Raw genomic sequence first — 17,500 nt, 5'->3', positions numbered from 1 at the left:
AGTACATCTACACACACACACACACACACACACACACACACACACACACACACACAATCATCTTGTTATTGTAACTGGTAGCACCTCTTCCTTAGCGATTTATTTTGTACTGTACATGGCATATCCATAGATTAGTAGTAGTCGTAGTCGTAGTAGTAGCAGCAGCAGCAGCAGTAGTAGTAGTAGTAGTAGTAGTAGTAGTAGTAGTAGTAGTAGTAGTAGTAGTGGTGGTGGTAGTGTTATTATTATTATTATTATTAATTGTAGTAGTAGTAGTAGTAGTAGTAGTAGCCTCTAGGACAAGCATATAACCTTTGAAATAAATCATCACTCGTCTCTTTAAGGTGTATAAATAAATCGCTTAGGAAGAGGCGTTAGGGAGCTTTATGAAGAGTATGGCGATATTAGAATGATGTAAAAGTAACAGACAGTGGGATAGTAAGGTGTAATAAACAAAGTAAATCGCTTAGGAAGAGGTGTTAGTAAGCTTGAAGAGTTTGGCGATACTGGAAGGATTAATATAACACAGAAGAGGACAGTAAGGTGTTATAAACAAAATAAATCGCTTAGGAAAAGGGTGTGAGGGAACTTTCAGCAGAGTATAGTGATATTGGAAGGATTTACGCAACACAGAAGACAGTAAGGTGTAATAAGCAAAATAAATCGCTTAGAAAGAGGTGTTAGGGAGCTTTATGGAGAGTATGGCGATATTGGAAGGATTTACGTAACACAGAGGAGAGTAATGTGTAACAGGCAAACTAAATAGCTTAGAAAGAGGTGTTAGGAGGCTATATGCAGAGTATGGCGATGCTGGAAGGATTTACGTAACACATAAGACAGTAAGGTGAAATATGCAAACTAAATCGCTTGAGAGGAGGGGTTACTGGAAGGATCAAGGTAACACAAACGACAGTAAGGTGTAATAATCAAACTAAATCGCTCAGGAAGAGGCGTTACTGGAAGGATTAAGGTAACACAAGCGACAGTAAGGTGTAAAAAGCAAACTAAATCGCCTAGGAAGTGGAATTAGGGGCTCAACTCACCTCTGATTGGCCTGGTACCACTTCCAAAAGACATCAGTGTTCTGCAAATATCTCCCTATGTTGATCAAGGACTGGGTGTGGCTGGCGACTTTACGGGATAGTGTACGTAGGTCTTCCTCTCCTTCTTCTCCTACCACCACCACCACCACAGCTACCACAACTACCACAATCCTCAACCACCATCGGGGCATTGTGGTGGGGGCTGGGGGGGTGTTTGGGCCCCGGAGATGTCTGGTTATAAATATTTACTGACTTCTTGTTCTTATTTTTTCTTCTTCTTCTTTCTCTTCCTCCTCCTCCTCTTCTTCTTCTTCCTCTTCCTCCTCTTCTTCTTCTTCTTCTTTCTCTTCCTCCTCCTCCTCTTCTTCTTCTTCTTCTTCTTCTTTCTCTTCCTCCTCCTCTTCTTCTTCTTCTTCTTCTTCTTCCTCTTCTTTCTCTTCCTCCTCCTCTTCTTCTTCTTCTTTCTCTTCCTCCTCCTCTTCCTCTTCTTCTTCCTTTTCTTCAACTTCTTCTTCCTGTTCTTTCTCTTCCTCCTCCTCCTCCTCTTCTTCTTCTTCTTCTTCTTTCTCTTCCTCCTCTTCTTCTTCTTCTTCTTCCTTTTCTTCAACTTCTTCTTCTTCCTGTTCTTTCTCTTCCTCCTCTTCTTCTTCCTCTTCCTCCTCTTCTTCCCTCTCTTCCTCCTCCTCCTTCCTTGTCTTCTTCCTTCGCTTCCTCCTCTTCTTCCTCTTCCTATCCTTCAACTTCTTCCTCTTCTTCTTCTTCCTCTTCTTCTCTCTCTTCCTCTGCTTCTTCTCTCTCTTCTCCCTCTTCTTCTCTCTTTCTCTTCTTCCTCTTCCTCCTTCTCTTCTTCTCTCTTTCTCTTCTTCCTCTTCCTCCTCCTCTTCTTCTCCTTCTTTCTCTTCTTCCTCTCTTATTCCTTCCTCTCCTGCTCTTCTTCTTTCTCTTCTTTAAGCAGTAGGGTAGATTTGTACACCTTAAGAAACCTATTAAATTTTAAAATATTTATATATATTTCTTATTAATTTTACTCAGATTTTTGCTCAGACTATTATTATTATTATTATTATTATTATTACTGGTATTATTTCATTATTATTATTATTATTATTATTACCGGTATTATTATTTTATCACTATTATTTTTATTGCTATTATTATTATTATTATTATTATTTACAGTTCAGCATCAGAGTCCCACAATTCTCTATGTAGCCAACAAACTATCAAACTTTGGCTTTATCAATCTATTTATCAATTTATTTATTATTTATTGTGTATTGTTACTTTATCTTCCTTATAAACGGATCTAAACAAAATAAAATCTTCAGTTCTATATAAATATTTTGGTGTCAGGTGTGGCGGTTACTTTTCAAATTCAAATTCAAAGAACATTCACAATTTCTCGTTCACCGTCGCATTTCAAATTCTAATTCAACGGGCATTCATTATTATTCGTTCACATTTCAGTTTGTTACGTATTTGGTGTCACGAATGGCAGTTGCTTTTCAAATTCAAAGATATTCACTATTTTTCGTTCACCATGTCACATTTCAAATTCTAACTCAAGGGCATTCATTATTTATCGTTCATATTTCAGTTTGTTACGTATTGGGTGTCACGTATGGCGGTTGCTTTTCAAATTCAAATAAAGATTCACTATTTTCCGTTCACGTCACATTTAATTTTCAAATTCTCAAATATTGTCGTCTAACAATATTTTTTTCTTTTTTTTTAATATAATTGTATACTTTTTAACTCTCCCCCTTTTTAAAAATATATTATTGGATTTCCCGCGTCAAAAATGGGGTCCACAGTTCAATGTCAAAATTTTCTACTGGAGATTTTGAAAACACTGAATATTTAAATGATGGAGAGAGAATGGAGAGACGGAGGGAGAAACAGTGGAGGGACTGGCATGAGAGGAGGGAGGGAGAGATAGATAGATGGATAGATGGTCGAATATTTGGTGATGGAGAGAGAAATGGAGAGACGGAGGGAGAGTGGAGGAAACACACGTCACCCGCCCCAGCTGTCCTGCCCAACACTGAGCTTCCTACACACACACACACACGTCTCTTGGAAGTAGGTGACATATGAAGCTGTGTGCGTCAAATCCATTCATAAAACATACACACACACACACACACACACACACACACACACACAGCTCTTGGAACTAGCTGTTATTTGAAGCTCCGTGCGTCAAATCCATTCAAAAAACACACACGCATCCGTACACACACACACACACACACACACACACACACACACACACACACACACACATCTGTACGCACAGACATACACATCCGTACACACAGACAAACATCAGTATACACACACACACACACACACACACACACAGGACGAAACATTACAAACATGACTCAATTGTGTAATAATACACACACACACACACACACACACACACACACGTAAGTAGGCATATATATAAATCCTACCTAACAGCATTTGAACTTTGAAATAACGGCTACTTCTGTCTGTCTATCTATCTATTATATATCTATCCATCCATCCATCTACCTATCTATCTATCTATCAGTAAGTAGACAATGTACATTCTACATAACATTTGAACTTTGAAATAACGGCCACTTCTATCTACTGTATATATATTATTTATCTATCTATGTATCTATCTATCTATCCAGCTGAGAGAGGGTCATAGGAGAAGAGGACAGGAAGGTGCAATAAGCAAAATAAGTAGCTTAGGAAGAAGTGTTACGGAGTTTCATGCGGAGTATGGCGATATTAGAATGGTTTTTGTAATAGATGAGGACAGGAAGATGTAATAAGCAAAATAAGTCGCTTAGGAAGAGGTGTTCGGGAGTATTATGCGGAGTATGGCGATAATGGAAAGATGTTTTGTAATAGAGGACAGGAAGGTATAATAATAAATAGAATAAGTCACTTAGGAAAGGGCGTTAGGGAGTTTTATGCGGAGTAAGGCGATATTGGAAGGATTTTCGTAACAAGAGGACAAGAAGGTGTAATAAGCAAAATAAGTCGCTTAGGGAAAGGTGTTGGGGAGCTTCCTTAACTGACGAGGTGATTTAAACTGAAAAAATCGTCCGTTAGTGGGAAGTTTAAAATTCAAATCGCGTACTCGGGGTGAAGGGGTTGACAGCCACATGGAGACCTAAATTCTAGATATTATGTAGGTTAAAGCAAGAGAGAGAGAGAGAGAGAGAGAGAGAGAGAGAGAGAGAGAGAGAGAGAGAGAGAGGAATGTTCGTTTGTTTAACCATTAAGAGGAAGTGATAAACTGTGAGAGAGAGAGAGAGAGAGAGAGAGAGAGAGAGAGAGGAATGTTCGTTTGTTTAACCATTAAGAGGAAGTGATAAACTGTGAGAGAGAGAGAGAGAGAGAGAGAGAGAGAGAGAGAGAGTTCTTTTGTTAGACTGATAGATGGACAGACGGGTAAATAAATAGGTAGATAGATAGACAGAGAGAGAGAGAGAGAGAGAGAGAGAGTTATAATGTCCGATTGCGAAATACAGTTGGATACATGGACAGATAGAGAGAGAGAGAGAGAGAGAGAGAGAAACTAAACATTGTGTAAGAGACGCTTAATGACATGACTTAAATTTCTTGTAACTCAGTAATAAGAGACGAGGCTGGGATGACGTCACAGAGAGAGAGAGAGAGAGAGAGAGAGACCCCCACATGAGTTAGGTTTCTTGTAACACTATATTAAGAGATAAGGCTGGGGTGACATCACTGAGAGATGTAGCCTACTCACCTCCATGGTATCACATTTTTGGTTACTTTTTGTTTTTCTTGTATTTTTTTTACTTATTTCGTTTTATTTTTTATTTTTTTTTATTCAGTGTTTAGGTATCTGTAGCCACTCATACTTTCCGTTCACTATGTTGAGTGTAAATAGAAAAAAAGAATTCTGGAGATAGTAAGTTTTTCATGCTATATAAGGTGTTTTTATTTGATTCTTATTTTGCTTTTCTGATTAATATAAGTTTCTTGTAATATAGATCATGAGATTCTAATAATTGCGGGAACTTTCGGCCAATTTAGAAAACTGGCTTCGTCGTACTTTGTTTACATGCACCATCAGCTGACTGTGCGTGACGTGGGGAGGTGTTCATGTCCGTGTTATTCCCTCGCTGACCTGAATTGCTGTACGTGGAGGTGCTGAGCTGGTAGTTTAGAATCACGGCTAGAAAGTGCTTAGGAATATGGAACCCGAATTTGCCTCATTTTTTTTTCCTGGGTTTGCTCAGAGTTTGTGAAGGTTCAGTGCGACGTTGTTTTGTGCATTTTTTCATTTTATATATATATATTTTTTTGCCCAATTTGTACTTTATGTTTAGGATATGGTTATGTTAAGTTCATGCAGTATTAGTTTCTGTGTAAAAGAAGTCGTGTTTGAATAGTTTAATGCTGAAAACCAGTCCTACATTAGGGTACTGTGCCTAATTACGGTATAAGGTACTGGTGAGGGACGCCTTCATGTGGTGGTACTTGTGTAGATCGGCAGCTTTACTTCCTGGTTACACAAAAAATTTTTCAACTTCCTCCCAATCCCCGTAAAGGTGGTTGGTAGTTCTCGGGAAAAGAGCAGCATCAACCTGCAGTTCGTCAAGTTATTGTTCGGACGAGCCAGGGATCACAACAGCAACAAAAATCATCCCCATTTTACACAACTTGGCTGAAAATTGCCATCTATCTAACTTCAGTGCTGGGTTGTAACAATGGATTAACACTAGAACATGATACTAGTCACAAGGAAGTAGGCTTACACTGGGAAGGATGTAGAACTGTGGTGTTGTCTTATTCTGCTATCAGGCTACTTAATATAGGCTAAGAAAATGAAAATCTGGGTCAAGCTAGTGTAAAAAAGGTATACTGTAGTCCATTTTATATGCTCAGTAGGTCGGAAGTAGTGGAAGCAATGAAGAAGATTAAGTTGGGAAAGGCCCCAGGAATTGATGGAGTGTGTGGTGAAATGCTTAGGTATGGGGGTGAGATTGTTGTAGAGTGGATATGGAAGTTGTGTAGATTGGCTTGGGAAGAGGGAAGGGTTCCAGAGGACTGGAAATCAGGTATAATTGTTCCTCTGTACAAAGGAAAAGGGGAGAGAGAAGTATGTGGTAACCATAGGGGTGTTTGCCTTCTTAGTGTGACTGGTAAAATATATGGTAGAATACTCATTGATAGGGTTAGGCATATGACAGAGGAGCTAGTTGGAGAAGAACAAGGGGGATTTAGGAAGGGAAAAGGGTGTGTAGATATTTGTTCTAAGATGTTTAGTGGAGAAGTATCTAGAGAAGGGAAGGAAAGTGTATGCTGCCTTCATGGACTTGGAGAAAGCTTATGACAGAATAGATAGGCAAGGTATGTGGAAGGTATTGAGAATATATGGAGTGGAGGGGAAATTGTTAAGTGCTGTGAAGAGTATGTACGAGGGAGCTAGGGCTACGGTGCGAGTGGATGGTGAGCTGAGTGAGTTCTTTGATCTCAATGTGGGACTGAAACAGGGGTGTGTGATGTCTCCATGGCTGTTTAATATATATATGGATGGGGTTGTAAAGGAGGTGCAAGGTAGGGCAGTGGATGTGGGGCTGGCCCTAATGAATGAGGGTGAGATTTGGAAGCTTCCGGTGTTGCTGTTTGCTGATGATACAGTATTGTTGAGTGAAGATGAATGGGAGTTGCAAGGTTTAGTGAATGAATTTGGGACAGTGTGTGGGAGGAGGAAGCTGAAAGTTAATGTAAACAAAAGTAAAGTTATGGTGTTTGAGAGGAATGAAGTCACAGAGTGTGCAGTGAGATTGGATGGTGAGGATATGGAGAATGTGAGTGCATTCAAGTACTTGGGTAGTGTGATGAGTAAGGATGGAACTTTGGGGGATGAAGTAAGTGAAAGGGTACAGCAGGGAAGAAAGGTTGTTGGTACACTGAAGGCAGTGATGAGAAATAGGGAGGTGAGTATGGAAGTTAAGAAGTCACTGCATGATGGTATTGTGATCCCTACCCTGACGTATGGAAGCGAGGCGTGGACCTTACAAGAGGGGAACAAGTCAAGAGTGAGAGCAGTGGAAATGAGTTACTTGAGAGGAGCATGTGGAGTGACGTGGAGGGACAGGTTGACGAATGAAGAAGTGAAGGAACGATGTGGGGTGGATGTGGATGTGGTTGAGAAGATTAGGAGAAATACACTGAGGTGGTTTGGACATGTGGAGAGAATGGAGAATGAAAGACTGACTAAGAGGGTGTATGTAGGTGAGGTGGAGGGAGGGAGAGGGAGAGGTAGACCGAGGATGAGGTGGAGGGATGGAGTTGAGAGATATATGAGGGAGGGGGGGGTGAGTTGGGGGGAGGGGAGTCAAATGGTGGGTGACAGAGTGACTTGGAGGCGTTTTGTCTGCGGCCACCCTTTGCGGGATTAGGGCGTCGGGCTATAGATAGATAAATACAGTATCGTCATATTGTATCATATTGTTTTCAAGGCTCCAACAGGCTTGCATATGTTAGCCTTGGTCACCTAATGGCATCTCTTCATGCTGCCCGATCTCTGGCAGCCTTCCTATTCAGTACCAGTATTGTTTCATGTTTTTAATCAATGCTTAGTTTTGACAGCAAGGTGTAGTGACTTGGGACTCTACTACAGATATACTGATCTCAAACCTTGCATTGTTTTTCCCTAGTCTGTATTTTTTATCTATCTGTCTATCTATTGCCAGACACCATAAGCCCGTAAAGGGTGGCCATTTGACACTGAGTTAGTTGTTTTACAGGAAGGGGCACCAACCCTCCACCAACCCACTTGTTGACACGTAGGGAGCACGTATGGTTTGGTTATATGGTTACCACCCAGCGTTGTAAATGGTTTCTTGGCTTACAGGAAACCATTTGGCTTGTCACTCAATGTAAAGCCACCTGTAAAGGAAAGAAAAGGAATAAGAAGTGACAGGAAAGATGGGAGAAATAGGAAGAGAGGAGGGCAGGCACAGAAAAAGAATGATAAAAGCTAAGGAAGTAGGCAGCACTACATCAAGTGAGTGGATGATGGTCGCCACCGCCTACCACTTATGATCTTTATTTATATCGCATTCATGTCCTGAGTGAATGCCTAGTTTTGATTTTTTCTCTTACTGTTTTTTACAGTTCTGCTCTAAGTCATGCATCAATATATTATAATTGTGCAGTATTATAAACTGAGCCAAATTTACCCTTACACTTCTCACCAGATTTTCTTTCCCAGTTCGCTTTTAATACATATATTCAGTGTCATTTTTGCACTTTCTGTCGTGTGGAAGTTTTGTTTGAAAGTGTAAGCAAGTATATACAGGTACATCAGTGCCTCCTAGATCATGCTTTCTCTTAATGGCATTCACCATAAATGTGTTTGTTAGTATACAGTATAAAAACAGTATATACTTTTACATGTCATTGTATGTTAGTGATAGATTAGGATATGCAGTGAAAGATCAGTGTCACTTATTTCTTTACGCTGTTTATGAACTTTGACATTAAATTTACACAGAGAGAGACAGTCACAGTATCAAATATAAATTATACATATTTGCAACCATGATTGTGATTTTTACTTTCACTCATACTTAATCCAATCTTCAAGTGAGTTTCACATCAGTAGTTTTTAGGAATGTAAATGCAGTAATGTATTAAGTGATTAATTACTGTAATATAGTTTGTGTGGTGTTAAATGATGTACAGTATTTTTCACATTTTTCTCTTAAACACCCGAAGATTTTATTTTGCACAAAAGATACTGTAATTTGGAACTGGAAGAGTTTGGCATAGCCTTAAGAAGCCCTTCACTTTTAAAGGGCATTTCTGTGGGGAATAAAAACATCTGATAGCACTAAGAATAAATGCTAAAAATATGGCAGTACAGTGGAATCCAGGCACAACTTGGAATAACAGTCTTGCCTTGTGTGGATGAATTTGAAATGCCAGGAGTCTGTTACTTATTGTTTTCCTTTTCTTCCTTCATTTCTCTCTTCTTCTTTCTCTCTCTCTCTCTTTCTTGTGTGTGTGTGTGTGTGTGTGTGTGAGTGTTTATAATGCTACCAGGATGCAGACTGGCCACCTACCTTTGTAGTTATTTATTTATTTATTTATTATTATTTTTTTTTCACTCATCTTAAATGTCAGGACCAGCTTGCCTAACCTTGGGCTCCTACGCTCTTCATGGGGCAATGTAGGATTGGATGATGAATGGATGGATTTATTTTTTACTACAGTACCCCAACCTCCACTCTTTATGCCTTGAAGGGTTAGGCTGTAACCATTTCACTAGCCTATACTGATATCTGTGTGGTTATAGTTTCATTTTTTTCTTTTCCCATATATTAATGTTGTTTTGCATAGTGTGATGATGATGATGAATGATGATGATGATGATGATGCATTCTCTTCTTAGGTTAGATATAGTACATGATGATAATGATGATGATGATGGTTATATTAAATGTGGTGATACCTTATGCCAGTGTAAGTGCATGTAGATGGTGATGATTAGGATAGTGATGATGATGATGATGATAACAATGCATTCTCTTCTTAGTGGAGGTACAATACATGATGATGGTAATGATGATTGTAGTGACTGTCTTATGCTTGTGTAGGTGCATGTGGATGGTGATGATGATGATGATGTATTTTCTTTTTAGTGTAGATACAGTACATGATGGTAAAATGCTAGTGTAAGTGCATGTGGATGATGGTAATGATTAGAACAGTGATATTGATGATGATGATGTTTTTCCTTATCATTGCAGGTGTGTTGTGGTGTTGAACTGAGGTGCTTCAAAGATGGACACATCCCTGGGCTCCCCACACACCACCTACCCTGCGCCCTACACCACCCCAGGTCAGTCTTGGTGCACATGGGTTGGCACAGTGCACCCCATTTTTTTGTAAGGTCTTTTAGGTACTGAAAGGCTGTCCAAACCCAGTTTAACCATGTCTAAACCATTCTAGTTCCAGTTAAACCCAGCCAGTCCAAAACAGACCATACTGAACCACATCAAACCAATCCACATCAAATAAAACCTAAACTAACCAGGCCAGACCAAACCAAACCAGTCTAACCAGTCAAACCAACCCTAAGTGGATGCTGGATAACAGAGTACTGGCTGAGGAACAAGTTATGTCATTTAAGATTTGCTGCTGAGATCCATGGAGTGACATGACACTGGACTCACCTTCAAGGACAACGTACTGCACAAAACATCAAGGGGCTCAGCACCCCCAGTCTCAACATAGTCAGGGCAGTTATAGAGGCATTTTGGCCAACAAAAACACTATCTCGATTTTACAAACAACATACAGTGTCAGGTGAGTGATGTCTTATCCCTTCTTGGCATGATCCCCATCCTATCAAACACCCTCTACGACACCTTACAAATCATACAGAACAATGCTTCACACATCACCACAGGCTGCACCAGTACCTTTCCCACAGCTCACTTACACACTGAAACCAAAGTCCTCCCTGTTAGAGAATATCTCAACATGAAAAGCACACAATTCTACACAACAGTAACACACAGTGTCCCATCATTATATGGCATAGCCTCACAACACAACCAGCCACATAAAACAGTCACCACACAAACATTATCAAACTTTTTTCAACAGCATCCTACCTCCAGATGACTCCAATATGAGCAATGAAGAAACACCAACATACAGTACTCATTTCACACACAGGCCAGGGCAGCACCTCATTCAGAACACTATATTACCAGCCTTCACTCTGACATCCACCCATCAGAAGTATCCATAAACAGAACTGCTGGATTTCATTTAGGTAGGCTTAGATCAGAACACCATTCAGCCTGTCTCAGTTACCAGCTCAGATTTGGGCTGGGTGGAGTCACAATGACATGTTCCCTGCTTGTAGAATAGACCTGTACAACATAACACACATACTGGAGCACTGCACTGCACATGCCACACTGAGATGCAGACATAATATAATATAAATGGTGTAAGGAAGCTATGGGACAACTCCTTGAGGACAGTTGCATCTCTGTGGCTGATGGGTCTGCTTGTCCTGACAGACTGGGGTTAATCAGCAACAACAGTCTATGTCTTGTACGACAGCAGATAAAAATATCAGAGCAGACACAGCACGGGCCGAACAGGGTAGTACTTCCGAGGGGAATGGGAATGCTGGTGATAGGGAGAGCTGGAGCTCCTGTTTCACTAGCTATCTAACCATCCCCCTTTGCTGACCTTTTCAGTGTGACAGTAACATGGAGAGTAGACCAGCATACTCTCCCAAACATTTCCTCTAACTATCTATGCACTACACCACATGCACTTTACATTTCACACAACGTATCCCACTACGTTACAGGGGTTGGCGCCAGCAAGGGCATGCGGCCAGAAAACTTTGCCCCCGCTACCTAGTGGCAGACTTCTGGGGGGAGGCGTGGCGGGGGTTCCGCCGGCATAGATCATGGGTCCAGGGCGAGATGGGGCTCGGGCCTGTGCTAGAGGGTACAGGGCATTGCGGTTCCCAGGCTGCCGCTTCCGCCCAATAGAGAGGGGCCCGAACCTGGGAGTAGCGTCCCAGGAGGCTGCCCTATCAGTGGGTGTATAATGGCGGGATAGTTGCAGTGCCAAGACGTGCTTGGAGGGTGTCCCTGCAGCTGTCCTGGCAGGGTGCCCCGAGGCCACTACCACAGCCACTGGTAAGCTGGTGGGCTAGGGGTCCCAGATCCATTGCCTGGACCTGGGATTGTGCGGTGAGTGGGACCTGTGCTGTGTCTGTCCCCATTTATTAATACTGAAGATGACAAAACAAAAAAGGTTTCAAAGCAAGCCTGAGGACAGTAAATCACCCATGGGGATGAGGGTGGGTTCATGGAATGTGGGAAGTTTGAGGGAAGAGCAGGGGAAGTCGTTGAGGCATTCAGTAGGAGGTGGGTGGACGTGGCGTGTTTGCAGGAAGTCCGGTACAGGGGTGGATCAGCCAGAAAGATTGTTGGGAAGGACTGTTGCTATAAGTTGTTTTGGCAGGGGAGGACAGACGGATATGGAGGTGTTGGTGTGATGGTTGCGGAGAAATGGGTGGAATATGTTATGAATGTTTTGAGAGTAAGCGATAGGATATTGGTTGTGAAAATTCTGTTGGGAAGAAAGATAGCTGTGATTATATCGGCATATGCTCCACAGGCAGGATTGGATGAATCAGAGAAAGATAGATTTTGGGATGATTTAATACATGTAGTGGGTGGTATGCGGGATGATGAGATAGTGATTTTGGGAGGGGACTTAAATGGTCATGTAGGTGAAGCAGCCCAAGGTTATGAAGGAGTGCATGGGGGATGTGCATATGGTCTAAGGAATGCAGAAGGGGAAAGGATACTCGAGTTTGGGGAGGCAATGGACATGATTGTGTGCAACACATATTTTAGGAAAAGAGACAGTAGGTTAATTACGTATGAGTCTGGGGGAAATAGCAGTTAGATAGATTATTTTCTGGTTAGGAGGGCCGATAGGAGGTTCGTGAGGGATGATAAAGTTATAGGAAGTGAGGAGTGTGTGCAGCAGCACAAACTATTGATTTGTGATATGGCGCTTAAAGAACAAATGATGAAAAAGAGGGCTTATGTACCTAGGAGGAAAATATGGAAGCTGAAAAACCAAGTAGTAAGGGATGCCTTCTATAGCGAGTTGAGGAGAGTGGTGGCTGAACAGGGAGCTGTAGACAGAGGCGTTAATGAACAGTACAGAGCCCTCAAGAACAATTTCTTGAGAGTTACTGATGAAACATGCGGCTGGACAAGAGGACCACCAAGACATAAAGTAACTTGGTGGTGGGATGAGGGTGTAGAAGCTGCAATTAAGGAGTAAAGAAGGCTTTTCCGGGAATGGAAGAAGGGTGGTAGCAAAGAGGAATATTTGGCTGCCAAGCGTAGGGCTAGGAGAGAGGTATACAGGGCAAAGTCTGAGTCACAGATACAATTACTTGATAACCTAAATCATGGGGAAAGGAAAAATATATTTAGGGTGGCAGGTCAGGTGAAGAGGGATAATCGGGATATCATAGGTGAGCAGTGTGTGAAGAATGATGAAGGAAGGGTAGTGGTGAACAGTGAGGATATTAAAGATGCATGGAGAGAGCATTATAACCGGTTGTTGAATGAGGAGTTTGACTGGGACAGGGAAGGTTTGGAGCCAGCAGATCCAGTGTCTGGCCCTTGGCCTTTGATTGATACTGCTACTGTGAGTGAGGCAATAGGCAGGATGAGGGTGGGGAAGGCAGCAGGTGTGTCTGGGCTGACTGCCGAAATGTTGAAGGCCTCAGGCGATATAGGGGTGAGTTTAGTCACTGACCTGATAAATAGGATTATTTATGAGTGTGTTGTCCCAGATGATTGGCTGAAGAGTGTAATTGTAAATGTGTATAAAAGGAAGGGTGATGCCCTGGAAAGAGGGAATTATAGAGGTATAAAGCTTTTAGGTCAGATAATGAAGGTAATGGAGAGAGTTTTAGAAGGTATGATTAGAGAAAGAGTGAATATTGATGAGATGCAGTTTGGGTTTATGCCAGGTAGGGGGACCACTGATGCCATATTCATTGTTCGACAGCTTCAGGAAAAATATATTGGTAGGAGAAGGGATCTTTATTTTGTTTTTGTTGATTTGGAAAAGGCCTTTGACAGAGTCCCTAGAGAGGTGGTGAAGTGGGCAATGAGAAAGCTTGGCTTGGAGGAGTGGCTGGTTAGGGTGGTTATGGCCATGTATGTGGGTGCTCACACCCAGGTGAGAGTGAATGGAGATTTGAGTGATGAGTTTTCCGTGAATGTTGGTGTGCATCAGGGGTCAGTCTTGAGTCCCATGTTGTTTATCATGGTACTTGAAGCCCTTTCACGTGACTTTAGAAACGGACTCCCGTGGGAGTTGTTGTATGCTGATGATTTGGTGTTGATTGCAGAGAATGAAAGGGAGGCGGAGGAAAGGTTTAGGAAGTGGAGAGATGGTATGGGGCAAAAGGGTTTAAGGGTAAATGCAGATAAAACAAAAGTGATGATATCTAGGGTTGGTGGCGGTACTGTCAAAGACGAGGGAGAGTGGCCATGTGCAGTTTGCCACAAGGGCGTGGGAAGTAATTCCATCTTGTGCGGTGTGTGTGATAAATGGGTGCATAAGAGATGTAGTGGTATCAGAGGTAGACTGCGAGATAATGCTGATTTTATGTGTACGGCGTGCCGGGGTGAGCAGGTGGAGATCGTCAGACGTGAAAGAATTGAACTTGCTGGTGAATCTCTTGAGTGTGTGGAAGAGTTTTGTTATTTGGGAGACATGTTGTGTGCTGGAGGTGGGGCTGGAGCTAGCTCTGTGGCTAGGGTGAGAAGTGGTTGGAAGAAGTTCAGGGAGCTCTTGCCTCTCCTGACATTGAGGGGGCTCTCCCTACGTGCTAAGGGGTCTTTGTATGCAGCGTGTGTTAGGAGTGTAATGCTGTATGGCAGTGAGACCTGGGCAGTGAAGGAGGAAGACATTCGCCGGCTCAGACGTACAGAAATGACAATGATTAGGTGGATGTGCAGTGCGTCCCTGTGTCCAAGGCCTGGAGGGGCTGGGTTTACAATGGAAGAGTTGAGAGGTAGGATGGGACTGGAGTGTATTGGTGTTGTGATGAGGAGAGGTAGATTGAGGTGGTTTGGACATGTGGAGAGGATGGGGGATGATAGTTGGGTGAGGAAGGTGAGAAGTGTTAATATTGGGGGTGGGGTTATGAGGGGTAGACCGAGAAAGACATGGGACGAGGTCATTAAGTGTGACCTTAGGGTTAAGGGACTGAACAGGGAGGCTGCAATGGATCGTGCAGCATGGAGAGCCGCCATTAGGTGACCAAGGCCGACACATGCAAGCATGTTGGAGCCTTTAAAAACGAAAACGAAAACGAAAACATAACTAATTGTTCATATTATAGTTGCACAAGCATCCAGTAGAAACATGTCTCGCATATGAATAGCGTCCATATTTTAGCACAATTGTTGTTCTTGTTGTTGTTGTTCAACCTTGGTTTGTCTGGTTTCCTCATCAGCTACAGGTAAGGAACTGCTTCTGTTAGACTGTCCTACAAGTACAGTACAGTACATACACTGTGTAAAGATCAAGCCCGTGTGTGTGGTATACAGTAGAGTACCTCATTGGGGTCCTTTCCAGAGTCCATCCCTCAGCCAGTGTAATATAATGTAACCCAACCAACCCCACAGGTGGACTGTCAGAGGTATCAACGCTGAGTCGAAGTGAGCTGGAGGACTTGCTGGAGTGTGAGGACAAGATGGCCGCCCTGGTGGCCTCACTCCCACCCGTTGCCACACTACGCGCCCAGTGTGACTCCCTCGCCACACAGAATGAGGCCCTGGCTAGTGAGTGATGGCGGATTGGGTGATTAAAAGTGACAACAGGAATGAAATGAAATGGACATCATTGTAGTAGTAGTAGTAGCAGTGGTAGTGGTAGTAGGAATAGTAATCGTAGTAGTAGTAGCAGTGGTAGTGGTGGTGATAGTAAGAATAGTAATTGTAGTAGTAGTACTCATAGTAGTAGTAGTAATAGTAATAGTAGTAGTAGTAGTTCCAACCTCAATCTCATTAGAAAGTGAGCCCTTCTTTTGCAGTCTACAGTCCTGTCAGGGGATAAGGGAGGGAATTAAGGGACATATAAATAACTAAACAGCCCCACCACCTGGCCATATCAGTGCCGCCACTTGAAGGCATCCCTTTTTATAGCCCCAGTCCAGTGGGAAAAGTGCTGGCAAAGTAAGGTGAAACAAATTTAAGTGAAACATACTTATGATTTGTGATGGTAGTTATTGTGGTTGAGGTAGTATTGGACACTGTTTGGAACCCTTCACTACAAATGGCTTCCCCTGTGCAGAGTACAGTAATTCTTCCCCAGATGTGTTCCAAAAAACCACCATGTGAAGTAAAAATAGCAGCAGGTGAGGGTTGTGTTGCAGCAAGAAACATTATCATCTCTTTTGTATTGTTTTCTTTTGTATTGTTTTTGTTTTTTTCTTGGAAGGAACAGTTTGCAGGCTCCTGGCCTTTGGTTCCTTCTTCCTTTCATAAAAAATATAAAAAATAATGGCAAAGAATTATATTAGAGGCTGCCAATACCAGTGAGCCATTTTGCAACCATAGGACACTAAAAGTCATATGATTTCTATGGACAAATACAAGGTGGCCAGACTGGTATATAGCACTACACTAGAATCCCCCCAGGCAGTAGCTTGTGTGTTGTGGGTATGGCTCAGTCTGCTGGTCTGGGTGTGGGTGTTGCAGTGGGAGATGGAAAGGAATAAGTGATGTCAAGAAGAATACCTATTTCTGTCACTTCAGTTTATTATTATTATTATTATTATTATTATTATCATCATTATTATTATTGTTATTATTATTACTTATTATTTATTATTACATTTATTATTATTATTATTGGTATTATTATTATTATTATTATTATTATTATTATACTATTATCATTACTTTGTATTATTACTATTGCTTTTCCTCTTTTCCTTTTCTTATTATTATCATTATTTCAGTTTTGCTATTACATTACCATTATCATCATTATTATTATCCTCCTCCTCATCTTCCCACACAGAGGCAACCCTGGAGAGGTCTAGCGAGTACGAGCGCAGTAGAGACACGGCGATCAAGAAGGTCGAGGAATTAAACGCCTTAAGACAGAGCTTCACTGACCTCACCCTGGCGCAGACCCGGGCCTCAGAAGCACTGGCACCCGCTTGCATACAGGTAAAAAAGGTTAGGGTAAGTTGGGTCATGTTAGGTTAGGTTTGGATACATTTGGTGACGTACTGTACTTCGGTGGGTCTTGATTTTTTTTTTTTTTTTAAATAAACAAGAGAACAATTGAGGCACGGAGACAAGAGCTGTAAATAGAAGTGGGAAAAAAAGAGGTTAAAGTTATTCAAGTTTTAGAATGAAATACAGTATCTTGGTTACATGATAAGCCATGAAGATGATTTTGTTTCTAAGGGTAAAGTGTCCTCTTGGTCTTGGTTGATAATGTGGGGAGATGACATTAAATCTTGCTTTCTGAAAGAGTAAATGATAGCTGCATTTTTTTTCCAATGTAGGTACTGTTTTTTATTGTTTTTTTCACAATATCTTAGTAACCTGATGAGTCATCAGGGCTTTTTTTTTTTTTTCCTTTTTTTTTATTGTAGGAAAAGTATCCTGTTACCAGGGTTGCCAGGTGGGTGGCTGATGTTGGCGCCCAATCTCTCCCGAAAACGCGCCCAAAAAGCGCCCAACCCGTTACTAAAGCCTTGATCCAGCTATGAGCCATAATTTGATGACGCGATTTGTTTTTTCCTTTCTTTATGACTTTATAATAGACAGAACTATATTATAGAAGTGCAATTCATCACTACAGCTTACCTTTATTTGTTCACTTTC

At 41.7% G+C, this 17,500-nt stretch overlaps 1 protein-coding gene across 2 annotated transcripts in view; it reads left to right on the top strand.

Moving 5' to 3' along the window:
- Positions 1 to 5,134: 5,134 nt before the first annotated feature.
- The window catches only part of LOC145395624 (vacuolar protein sorting-associated protein 37A-like), a 23,477-nt gene continuing 11,111 nt past the window's right edge, over positions 5,135 to 17,500 (top strand). For both annotated transcript variants that reach the window (XM_080269203.1, XM_080269195.1), the window contains exons 1-4: positions 5,135 to 5,200; positions 9,827 to 9,918; positions 15,284 to 15,439; positions 16,683 to 16,834. In XM_080269203.1, coding sequence (XP_080125329.1) covers positions 9,861 to 9,918; positions 15,284 to 15,439; positions 16,683 to 16,834 — 366 coding nt within the window. In that variant the 5' untranslated portion in view covers positions 5,135 to 5,200; positions 9,827 to 9,860. The remainder of the gene's footprint in view (positions 5,201 to 9,826; positions 9,919 to 15,283; positions 15,440 to 16,682; positions 16,835 to 17,500) is intronic.

This window comes from Coenobita brevimanus, chromosome 4 (genome assembly GCF_032717465.1).
Source record: "Coenobita brevimanus isolate Jiangsu-jjx chromosome 4, ASM3271746v2, whole genome shotgun sequence".
Classification (NCBI taxonomy): domain Eukaryota; kingdom Metazoa; phylum Arthropoda; class Malacostraca; order Decapoda; family Coenobitidae; genus Coenobita; species Coenobita brevimanus.
This window is presented reverse-complemented; position numbering and strand designations above follow the sequence as displayed.